This window comes from Leuciscus leuciscus, assembly GCF_965113295.1.
Source record: "Leuciscus leuciscus genome assembly, chromosome: 22".
Lineage (NCBI taxonomy): Eukaryota > Metazoa > Chordata > Actinopteri > Cypriniformes > Leuciscidae > Leuciscus > Leuciscus leuciscus.
This window is the reverse complement of record NC_138746.1, coordinates 11,328,569-11,340,588: the sequence shown is the minus strand read 5'-3', so window position 1 is coordinate 11,340,588 and position 12,020 is coordinate 11,328,569. Positions and strand designations below refer to the sequence as shown.

General features: G+C 37.3%; 1 protein-coding gene and 1 long non-coding RNA gene across 2 annotated transcripts in view; one reads left to right on the top strand and one right to left on the bottom strand.

Moving 5' to 3' along the window:
• Positions 1–12,020, bottom strand: part of atrnl1a (attractin-like 1a) — a 259,263-nt gene that overhangs the window by 8,825 nt on the left and 238,418 nt on the right. Inside the window, exon 29 of the mRNA XM_082154105.1 lies at positions 10,139–10,247. Coding sequence (XP_082010231.1) covers positions 10,139–10,247 — 109 coding nt within the window. The remainder of the gene's footprint in view (positions 1–10,138; positions 10,248–12,020) is intronic.
• LOC309486745 overlaps positions 4,069–12,020 on the top strand; it is a 387,401-nt gene continuing 379,449 nt past the window's right edge. Inside the window, exon 1 of the long non-coding RNA XR_014201665.1 lies at positions 4,069–4,296. This is a non-coding gene — a long non-coding RNA (uncharacterized lncRNA). The remainder of the gene's footprint in view (positions 4,297–12,020) is intronic.

Below are 12,020 nucleotides of genomic sequence, written 5' to 3'. Positions count from 1 at the left end.
AGGATAGTGTAATGAAATCACTTGGGGCCCTATTTTAACGATTTAAGCGCATGGTCTAAAGCGCAGGGCGCAAGTGCACTTAGGGAGTGTCCGAATCCACTTTTGCTAGTTTAGCGCCAGGCGCATGGTCTAAAGGGGTTATCCCTATTCTCTTAATAAGTAATGGGTGTGTTTTGGGCGTAACATGCAATAAACCACGTCTCTGTGTATGTAATAAGCACGTGTACGTGTACGTGTACGTGTACGTGCGCTGTGGACCCGCCTATAGGTGCATATTACTAATGCGCCCTTTAAATAACAAAAAAATACTGTGCCATTGACTTTAGACTAGGTTTTAGTTGGTCAACGGCGCAGTCTATTTCAGTTGCCTCAAAATAGCAACGTGCCAACAATGCGGAAATGCATCTGCTATTTAAACAACGTGGTGCAGGACGTGAAAATGATAACTGTGTCGGGCTAAAACTAGCAAAAAACACTTGCTTTTGTGTTTGATAGGGCCCTTGGTGTTTATTGTATAACAGGCCTGGCAGCTCAGATGACAGCGGCTAACAATGCTAATGGGGTTTAGAAGTGAAGAAAGGGGGATATATAACATATAACAATGATTTATCTTTATTCTCTAGCTGAAATGATTGAGCTATATGTGGCATATTTTATAATTATAGTCACTGCTCATTTCTATGATAAAGCTTGCGTTTAGCTGATATCACTTTCCACATTAGCAGACCTTCAGATCTCGCCTTTCAGTTTTCTGCTGACCAAAGAGGTTTTGATCCATCCGCTATGAGGCCCACAGCAATTAAATGGATAGTTCTCTCATAAATGACAGTTATGCCAATTATTTATTCACCCTTACGTTGTTTCAAAACAAAAAGAGAATGTTATATAGTATTTTTTCCATACAGTAGCTCTTTCCATGATAAATCATAGTGACAAATGGCTTTCAAGCTCCTGAAAAGGACCAAAAACATAAAAACAACATAACAGTAGTCCATATAACTGTTGTGCAATGTTTCATATCTTTTGAAGTCCTACCATAGCTTTATATTTACCACTGTAAATGGTTACCAAAAAACTGGTCAAAAACGACTGATCACACAGACTTTAAAGTCATACAACAAACGCAGAAACATGTGCCTTGTTGCTTGATAAATGCGTGACAGATGAAAAGAAACATTTATGTACAGGAGCTGACAGCTGTTGTTATTAGTGTTGTTTTCTGAGTTGAAAAAAAAAGTGCATTTGGATGCGGCCTTGGGTGGGAGAGACAACTGGGAAAAAAACACATTGTACACTACAATATGTGTTCTAAAATTCAAACATTTGATATCCTCCGACTGGATGGATTCATAGTCTGAAGCTAAAAAATATGTGGCCATCATACACTATATGCAATTTCCTTTGAAATCTGTCCATTCTGACTGCCCAAAATCTGCAGACTGGATCTTTCAGCAACTGAACTCGTCTTGTCCAGACTGCAAATCTGGGCAAAAGTCATTCAGTCAGAGCATTCCAGCCTTAACTACTAAGCTATAGTTTAACTTTACACTGTAGAACATTATTGTAACTTTACCTGTAAAAGACGGTAAAAACCTGTTAATTGGTTCTATTACTACACATACCGGGAAAAACTGTAATAGATTTAAAGGGGTGGTAAAATGCCCTTTTCACAAGATGTAAAATATATCTATGATGTCCCCAGAGTGTGTGTGTGAAGTTTTAGCGCAAAATACCCCACAGATATTTTTATATAGCAAGTTAAAGTTGTCACTTTTTGAGGGTTTGCAAAAACGCACCGTTTTGTGCCTGGCCCTTTAAATGCAAATGAGCTAATGCAGAGGGCAGGGTTTCAAGAGCTCATGTGTGTTAGCAGCTGCTATTACCTCAGGCAGACACATTAAAATGACAGAAAGTGTCAGACAAAGATGGAGAGACTCAAGAAAAAGTGACAACATGTAGAATGCAACAGGACGTCTCTGAATGGTTAGTTGATGAATTTATGTTGCTGATATGGAGTTAACTATCTTCAATTAGCATTTTCTGTCATGATAATCTATAAATCGCTTGAATAGGAACTGTTGTGAGATGCACACAGAGTGACTTTCTATTGCATGTGAAAAGATGGATGCTAAAGTTTGAGCTGACTCACAAATGTACTCTTATACAACAACTTCTCCTCTTCTCAAGTGGACTGCGTGTTCCCGGGGGCGGGGTTTATGTAAATTCTAGGGTTAGTGATGTCACTAACCCGGGAGGAATGTCATGTAGTCCCAACCAGCCGTTTGTTGCAGTCCTTTTCTTTAAAAGCAAATATCTTCCTTTGCTTTTAACTTTGAGTATTGTAACTTTGCATTACACACTAAAGTTAGAAAAGTGAAATCATACTCAACCACCCCTTTAACCTTACATTTCATGTAATTTTACACTTGGAAAACTGTTAAATGTAAAAAAAAATTGAAGTATAAAAAAGAACAAATCATCTTATAATTTACAGCCAAAAGCCATAAAACTGACAGAATAGAATTCCCTGAGTAAACAATTTGACGGTTTTTCATTTGAATAAATATTCTTCTTGTTTTTTGTTGTTGTTATCAGTAGGGTTTTATGTTAAATCTCATGTTGTCAAATTAATGTTTATCGCATTGTTGTAGCAGCATGCACTATTTTGGTGTTTTGTGTTAATGTGAATGACCTTGTGTGCACCTTTTGTATGTTAGTATTTACCCAAGCTTGTGGAAAAGCTATTTGCGATCCCTTTGATTCATCATATGGCTTTCTCTTTATCCCCTGTGTTGTTATGGCAGTTATCAGAATAGTTACAAGACATATTTTAGTTGCAGCGTGGCCTTGCTAATTCAGCCTAAAGGGATGTTTGATTTACTGGTTAAATATTCTTTTTTTTTTTTTTTTTAATTGTACGATTTACAGGTTGTTCAATTAATATGTTTACCTTTTACTGTATTTTTACAGAATTATTCTGGCAACCACAGCAGCCATTTTTTCCTTTGCAAAAAGCGTTTGAGAGCCACTGCCCTCCTCAGGGTCAATAATGCCCACGCTCCTCTTTGTGCTGCTATCACTGTCGGCCGCTGACTGGCCACATTGACCACAGCCCAGTTACCTGACATGATAAGGTCAATAGTGTTCCTCCCAACACAAAAGCAGGAGTGAGAGACAGAAAACACAGAACACAACGAACAAATAGATTAGACAGGTCTGCTCCTCCATGCCCTTGCTAACAAGCTGCACAATTAGCTACTTTACATCTCATAAACAACATGCTGAGGAAAAAAGCGAGAGAAAAATGGGTGTGTGTACGTGTATGCAATGTAACCTTGAGAGCAATTTTTGAGCACTCAAACGTGCGCAGCCAAACACCTGTCATGCCACTAATTACAATACATAATTGCTAATAATATGTTTACAGCAGCAGCAGAACAAATACAGTACACATGGGCTCATAACTTTGGTTTCACTTTATTTTGATGGTCCCTTTAACACATTCTGTTGACTAAGTAACAGTGCACCTACCTGTCTACTAACTCTCATTAGAGTGTTAGTAGAGTATTAGTAGACTTGTAGGGTTAGGGTTAGAATAAGTTGACATGTAGTTGCGAAGTTACTTATAGTCAACAGAATGTTCAAAAGGGACCACTCTCAGAAAGAGGCTTCATGGAAAATAGACAATAGAAAATGTTGATTAGTCCTGCAAACATATTTACATGCGTTTGTACTGCGGCACTGATGAACGCTTGATTCTGATTGGCTGACAGATGTACTAAGGTGTTGGTTATATTTTTTATAATGTTTATTAAGTAGTTCAAGGTCTTGACCACATTACATTTCCATATCACTTTACACATTATCATTTCAATTATTGTAGTCTAATAATTCACTACAACAGCAGAAAAACCAAAAAAAAGGGGAAAAAAACCAAACCCACCAAGACACTGGCCAACGGCAAAGCTGAATTTTCAGCATCATTACATAGTCTTCAGTGTCGCATCATCCTTCAGAAATCATTCTAATTATGCTGATTTGTTGTCGAAGAAACATGTCTTATACTATTAAGTCAAGTCAAGTCAAGTCAAGTTTATTTGTATAGCGCTTTTCACAATACAGATTGTATCAAAGCAGCTTCACAGTATTAAATTAAAATAATACAACAAAGTTTGTTTCAAGAGGAATTTATTGATTGATAAAATTAAATTAAATATCCCCAAAATATCCCCAACTGAGCAAGCCAAAGGCAACAGTGGCAAGGAACCGAAAAACTTCATCAAGTGACCTAATGGTGTCCTAAAACTCCATCAGGTGACCTAATGGAGAAAAAAAAAACCTTGGGAGAACCCAGGCTCAGTCGGGGGCCAGTTCTCCTCTGGCATTTATGAGCTAGAGGCCGGATTGTAGTTTGAACTGTAGGATTATATGAATGCCTGGCTGAAGAGATGCGACTTTAATCTAGTTTTAAACTGGGAGAGCGAGTCTGAGCAACGAACAGTATCAGGAAGACTATTCCAGAGTTTTGGAGCCAAATGTGAGAATGCTCTCCCTCCTTTGGTGGTTCTGGATATCCTAGGTATGACCAAAAGCCTTGAATTTAGTGATCTTAAAGAGCGCGATGGATTATAGGGTGATAAAAGATCCGTTAAATAGACTGGAGCTAAGCCGTTTAGGGCTTTATAAGTCAGTAGCAGTACCTTATAATTAATACGGAACTTTATAGGTAACCAATAAAGTTGGTTTTTTCTATTACCCGTTTTCAATATGGATAATAATATCTACTATTTTGAATAATAATCTCAAATTGGCAATAGTAATGGAATGGAACCAAAATAACCTGTAATATTATTTTTGTTTATAAAATGATAAATATTATGATTACACCAGAAGTACTCCGAAATGCATTTGCTTGAAAGGGTTATAAATAAGTCAGTCTGCCACGACAGATTGGAGCTGCAGATAAAGCAGGTCAGAATAAAATCAATTTGGCTTTGTTGCTCACTTATAAAACTACCAAAAGACTGCACTCTCATTCACTCCCTATGCGACTTCCCCACGGTGCTGACTGTGCTTTAAATGCACTAAATGGACATTTTAAAAGGGTAAACAGGCAATCTAGACACATTGCAGGCTTTCTCGTACTAAAAAACACTAAAAAAAAACATACTGGGAGGATACTCTATAACCCCATCAGCCAATGCCATGGTCGTCAAGGGTCAAAGGTAATACAATTAACCAAAAAATATTCACTCATGACATTTTTGTCAATTGAAACTAAGCAATCCAAAGCCTCTTTTCCAGAGAAAAAGAATCTGAATGGCCTGCCAAAAAGAAAAACAAAATAGAGTAGTTAAAGGTGAACAGTTTTTATGTGCTTGTACTTTTCATGCTGCCTTTATTCATTTATAATTATTTCTACTCTAATAAATATCGAAGGTACATGTATTTATTTGATAAGTAGCCATGGAAATGCAATAATGAATAATCATTATTATAAAATAACCCCCTTCAGGGGGTTTCACATTAGGGTCTTGATTACCCTGTTGGGGTTCATTTTGTCATAATGGCCAGAAGACTGTTCATTATCCCACGCTTATTGTGCTCTGATGTGGCTTAGATCTATGTTTGACAGAAATGTTAACAGTAAAAATGAAATGTGGATGGACTGGAATGACTTTCAGTGCTTATTACTTCTTCCTGTTCACCACACATCGTCCCAGTCACTGGCGGTGAACCTCTTCATCAGAATAAGCAGATGAGATGGATGCATAACTGGGATTGTGTTTTGCAAGTGCTCTGCTGACATGTTGTCTGAGAGCTGAGGTTGTACTGGCAGGAGAAACAATCTGTTATCTTACAAACAGATGTTCTGCTCTGCTGTTTCCACCTGACTCTCAGTGTGAGACTCGCTACATTCACCTGTGTAAGTGTGTATGTGTGTGTGCTCATGAGGGCTATAATGTAGGGAAACAGAAGTTATAGGTAGATTGTACATAATCACTTTGTGCTTGTAACTGAAAAAAGATATGACGTGTCGCACGTCATATCTGCATGTTATTCCAAATAAAAACAAAAATTGTCTTTCGATATCTTTAATTAGAATATAGCAGCTCCTTTTCTGAAATGACTTTCATTTTCTGCTGATGTCATACTACTGTTCAAAAGTTTGGGGCCGGTATAACTTTTTAATATTTTAGAAAATAGTCTCAAACTAAGCAAGGCTACATTTTTTTTTTTTATCAAACATACAGTAGAAACAGATTTGGAGCTCAAGAAAAAATTATTAGTAATGTTGAAATCAGTTTTTCAGGATTCTTTGATAGAAAGTTACAAAATAACAGCATTTATTTGAAATAAAGTGTACTGTCACTTTTGATTTTTTGCTGATCCTTGCTGAACAGTGTCTTTAAATAAATAATAATAAAAAAAATATTTATCTTCCCCCAAACTTTTAAATGGTAGTATAGATCATATTAAACAGCCACATAGCTCTTTAGGTATTGTTTCAGCAAACTCAATCAAACCCTGCAGGATAAAATCAAGTTTGACTCGGAAATATGTCACACAACAGAAGTAAAATGGGTTGTGAATAAGATGCCATTTTGATTTCAATCCATAATTTTAATTAAGTTTGTACCAAAAGGTGAAATAAAGACCCAAAGCGACCTATGAAGAGACGCTGACGGTGCAAATGATGAAAGAAAAGAAATATCACTCCACAGCTCAAAAGCAATATGACCTCCATGCAACCACACACACACACACACACACACACACACACACACACACACACACACACACACACACACACACACACACACACACACACACACACACACACACACACACACACACACACACACACACACAGTACAAATAGTATATTGTATCCCCTAACCCTACCCATAAACCTACCCATCACAGAAAACTTTCTGCATTTTTTTACATACCAAAAATATACAGTATATACCAAAAACAGTCAAGCTGGCTTTTTTGGATTTTTCTTCAGAGACAAATTGTTTGCACTCCACAGTTCAGATTTGATCTAGCATGACCCAACCCTGTCCTCTCCTTCAGTGCTTTTCAGATGAAAGCAAAAGAATAAACTAAGACAACTTTTCACACCAAATGCCTTCTATTTTGACATCTCTCCTTACTTCACCCTTCATCTGCAACTTTTAAGAAGTATCACACTTGAGAAGAAATGGATCGCCAGTACACGCACGCACGCACGCACGCACGCACGCACGCACGCACGCACGCACGCACGCACGCACGCACGCACGCACGCACGCACACACACACACACACACACACACACACACACACACACACACACACACACACACACACACACACACACACACACACGCACATCTGGTTAACTAACTTTGTGGGGAATCTGCATAGACGTAACGGTTTTTATACTGTACAAACTGTATATTCTATCCCCTTACACTAACCCTACCCATCACAGAAAACTTTCTGCATTTTTACATTTTCAAAAAAACTCATTCTGTATGATTTATAAGCTTGTTTCCTCACAGCGATCTCAATTTAGGTCCCACGGTGACACTAGTCCCCATGAGTCTGTGTATATCAGGTTGAAGTCCCAACCGGGATAGAAAAACTTGTACACAAACAAATATGTATTTTTAAATATTAAATATCATGGAAGAACAAAACATTTGGTTAAGGTATTTATCTGACAAAATTATTTGGCAAAAAGGGGGTAAACTACAGCTACAGGTTTTATTTTACTGTGCAAAAAAGAAAAAGAAAAATGCATAGCAAAACAAAAAGCTCACAGGAAAAAGCATACATTGACCACAACATAATCTGTTAATAATATTTTGTTGGTTCTCTCTTGTGTTCGCATGTGTTCATAATTTATTTTTATGACAGCCTGGCCAATAATTACATCCGCACAATTTGGCATGTTTCATTGTGTTAGCACAAATAAAACAATGGACAGCAGGCACAACGCAATACATTACGCTTACAATATCTTTAACTTTTTTTTTTATATATATAATTTGAATACAGAGTGAAGATGTCAATTCTCCCTAGGCAATGATCGATATATAACTGATATTATATATATATATAACTGATGTTAAATATACACATTGATTTTGTATTGAACCACAGCAATCTCCTCACTTTGCGTTGACAAGACAGACATTCTTTTTATGCTAAAGGAGAAGTATATAATTTTTTGCCCCACTAGCAGTGCCAAATGGAATAGCGATCTGAAGCCTATGTTTTCTTTTTCACCTGCCGTTCAAACTCAAGTCTGAGGTACCTTCCTCCTCACATACCCATTTTAGTCAATTCATCTCAATGTTCTGATGTTTTTATGGCCATTTTCCATTTTTGAGTAGTTCATATATGCAACAGGCTAACTTTGAGTGTTGCCACCTCTTAGACCCCCAATTAGTGCAACAAATCCTAGGTACAAATGACATGTATGGTTACTATTTGGGCTGCATCCACACAGTCCACACAGATGGAAATGTTTGAATCATTGTTTTCATCAATCATTATTATTTTTCTAATTCTGTTGGGTGGTGCAGCAATGACACACTTCTTCTTTAAGAAAATTATACTTCAGCAGACCTTCAGGCAACCACAATTCTGCCTTAACACTGATCAAATATTGAACTCTTTTGATCTAAGGCTTGTTTACATGTTCTCCATTATCTACGAGTGGCATTACCACACACTGCAGACCGAATCAGTCTAAATTTTAGTGTAATTCAAGGTGAAATGTTGTTGCATATTTTATGATTCACTCTTGCTATATGTGTCTGTGAAATACAAAGGCATCCAGCTTCTCACCAAAACCATCTCCAAAAACCTGTCATATATGCCTTGAGGCCAAATACGCCTTTTCAGTCTTTATCACAAGCAGCAGCGCAGGAGCCTACAGATTCACATGTGCCAGTGTTCATTAAATCAAAGAGCAGGTATTAGGCCCTCATAGACCGAGCGTGAGTTACTGTGCCGGAATAAGGGGGCTGGCTTAAGGGATAAAGGCGTACATTTACTGAGTGTGTTGGAGTATATGGATTTGATTTTCCTCGGGGATAACATTATCCTTGTCAGATTTATTCCTCTGATCAGTCAGCACTATTGGACTCCCAACATGCATTTTATCTCTTGTTCTCATCTCATCTTTAATCCTTTATTCCTCTCTTTCTCCTTTTTCCCACCCCTCCCATTCTTTATCTTTATTTTTTTGTCTTTCACTGAGGTGCAGTGGTGTCGGTGTCATATTGCAGTCAGAGGATGTTGCTGGATTGCAGAATGCCGCAAGTGTTATGTCTCTGAACCGCTACTTCCTGCTGCAGTACCATTTACAGCAGCTCATTCATCACGATAACATGATGAGCACAACCACACCACAGAAACAATGAGAAAATCAATTAATGAGAATGAACAAGAGAAAGGACAGGCGGAGAAAAATATGAGATGTAGACAGCCAGAATCCAAAGGGTCAGTGTTTGGCTGTTTAAATGAGGATGAAAAAGAGAAAGGACAGGAGGAGAAAAATATGAGATGTACACAGCCAGAATCTAAAGGGTCAGTGTTTGGCTGGCTCGCCTCATTAGTGCCTGCTGGTAGATGTCATAATTACACCATCTGGCTGCTCAGAGCATCTTACAATTAATGCTTTCTATTATTACTATTATTTTATTTACTTTTTAATCTAGTATATATATAAAAAAGATTTAAAGCTGAAACTCCTCACCCACATTTCTCATTCATTTGCATTGGTGGTTCAGAATGGCCAGGCAAATGCAAATGTCATTTTCTTTTAACTGTGCTTTAGAGATTTTTGCTATAGCTAAAAATAAGTATATAAATATATAAATACACTTACCAAATCAAAAATATTAACAAGTAACTGCAAGCTAAGCTGAAACTCCGCCCACATTCCTCTGCCAGGGTTTGATTACGGCCAATGCACGTAAGATTTTTTCTCTAGTGAATTTAATGTAAACAAACATACCCAATCTAAATTATTAACGAGTACACAACTGCATGTTAAAGTTCCATGTGGAAGATTTACTGCAACTTCATCTACAGCAAAGCTAAGATGTAAAATGAATGTTGAATGTTGACTTCTCACCACACTGGCCGGGGGGAGGCACTCCAGAAGATGCCCGTGGAAGACTCATCAGCAATGTTTGCACAGCAGCACAATTCCCAGAACATGGCTCCACAGCTATGGGACCAGCCTAAAAAAAAAAAAAAAAAAAAAAAGAAAAAGATGAGTGATTAACTTACTGTAAGATAGATATAGAGTTTTCTGCAAAAAAAGCCACTAAGAGACAAGTATAAGAATGATGCAAAGCTTTCTTAATTCGACTAATGGTGAACAGGGAGGGGGGAACCCAACCAAACAAACCAAACCATAATAACATAACTTGTGATTCTTCCAATTAAGAAAATTCACACACATTAAAGCCTGCATTTAAGGTAATTTATGCTTCAGTCAATCCTTTCCAGCATTTTCTTCAAAAAGGCAAACGTGTCTCGTTCAAAGATGCAATGCAGGTTTTTCATAATAGCTTTCTGTTTTAAAAAGTAAAGGAGTATCAGCAAATGGTCTTGCTCTTTTCACCATTTCACACTCCTCCTATGAAAACACCTGAAAGAACAGGCCATGAACTGCACTTCACAAGAACAAAATGCCACTGAATGAAATTGCCATCAGTAATAGTCTGATGCAAAACTTGGTGGCCAAATTTTGATCTCAAATTGATGTAACATCTCTAAAGTGCCATTTGTTTTTGCTTTCTTCACTTACACAAAATTTCTTAAAACTCATTTACCAAACACAACACTGTTTAGAATGCATGTGGTGAGGCAGATGACATGGGCTTGATGGCTATAAACATTCATTTATTAAATATGACTGCAAAATATTTATAACAAGATACTGTATCTTCACAGACATATAAAAATAAACTCAGAATGAGCATCTCGGCATCATTGTCTAATTTCATGAGACAAGACAATCGAGGATGATCGATTTGTTATACTAGTAGTCCAAACGAATGAGAAGACCCTCTTATTTCCTTGTATATACCCAAGACTATTAGATGGTGGCTGTATGATGGTCAATAAACAATAATTGTGTATTCAAAGCAGTATGTGGTTGATGGCACCACACATTTATAGTTTTCCTGACACTGTCATTTAAAACTAAGATTTTTTTCCCCACTATGCGACGTGGCAAAGGGGCTAATTCATTTCTGTTTAAGCCCACAACCAAACCATGTCGGAATCCCATCATCTGTTTAGGTGACATAAATTCGATAGTAAAATAAGGGCTTATGATTGATTGAGTGTAAATGAGGGCAGTTCAATCCCTAAACTACACAGAGAAGCACCAGCAGGTGGTGGAAGTGGATTTCTCCTTCATTTGCATTTTAAGGGCTGTTTATGGTGCATAAACAAAATGGGCAGAGCTTTAAAAATTAATGCATACAGTTGGCCCACCGCTGGGTGTTTGTTTATTATAGAAGCTCCGTTATACACATTAAAAGTGTGTTTGAATGACAGGAAATTTAACATGGACAGGATTCTTTTGTGCTTCAGTTAGTTGTATATTTTTCTCTATTATGGGTTCAAAATGATATATTTAACACCACCACTCTACAGCGTATTTGGAACTAAAGAGTTTAGTGTAAACGTAGTAAAATAAAATAAAAAATGATATGCCAGTCTCCCAAATCAAATTACTTTTGTATGTTTTCTTATCCAGACAATTGCAGCTTTCTAAATAAATATTGGCTTTAGCAAGGACATGAAATCTGCCAGCTTTAACTTTGTGATTAAACACATATGAGCGACTACTTTTGCAACTAGTGCATCTTCTCACTTGTACCTTAGTGGACAAGTGCATCTAAGGTGTTTTTCCAAAACTCCACGTGGGTTCATATACAGTATGTGTAATATTACACTAATTTAGCTACCGCAACAAATATCAGGGATGCAAACGTTTA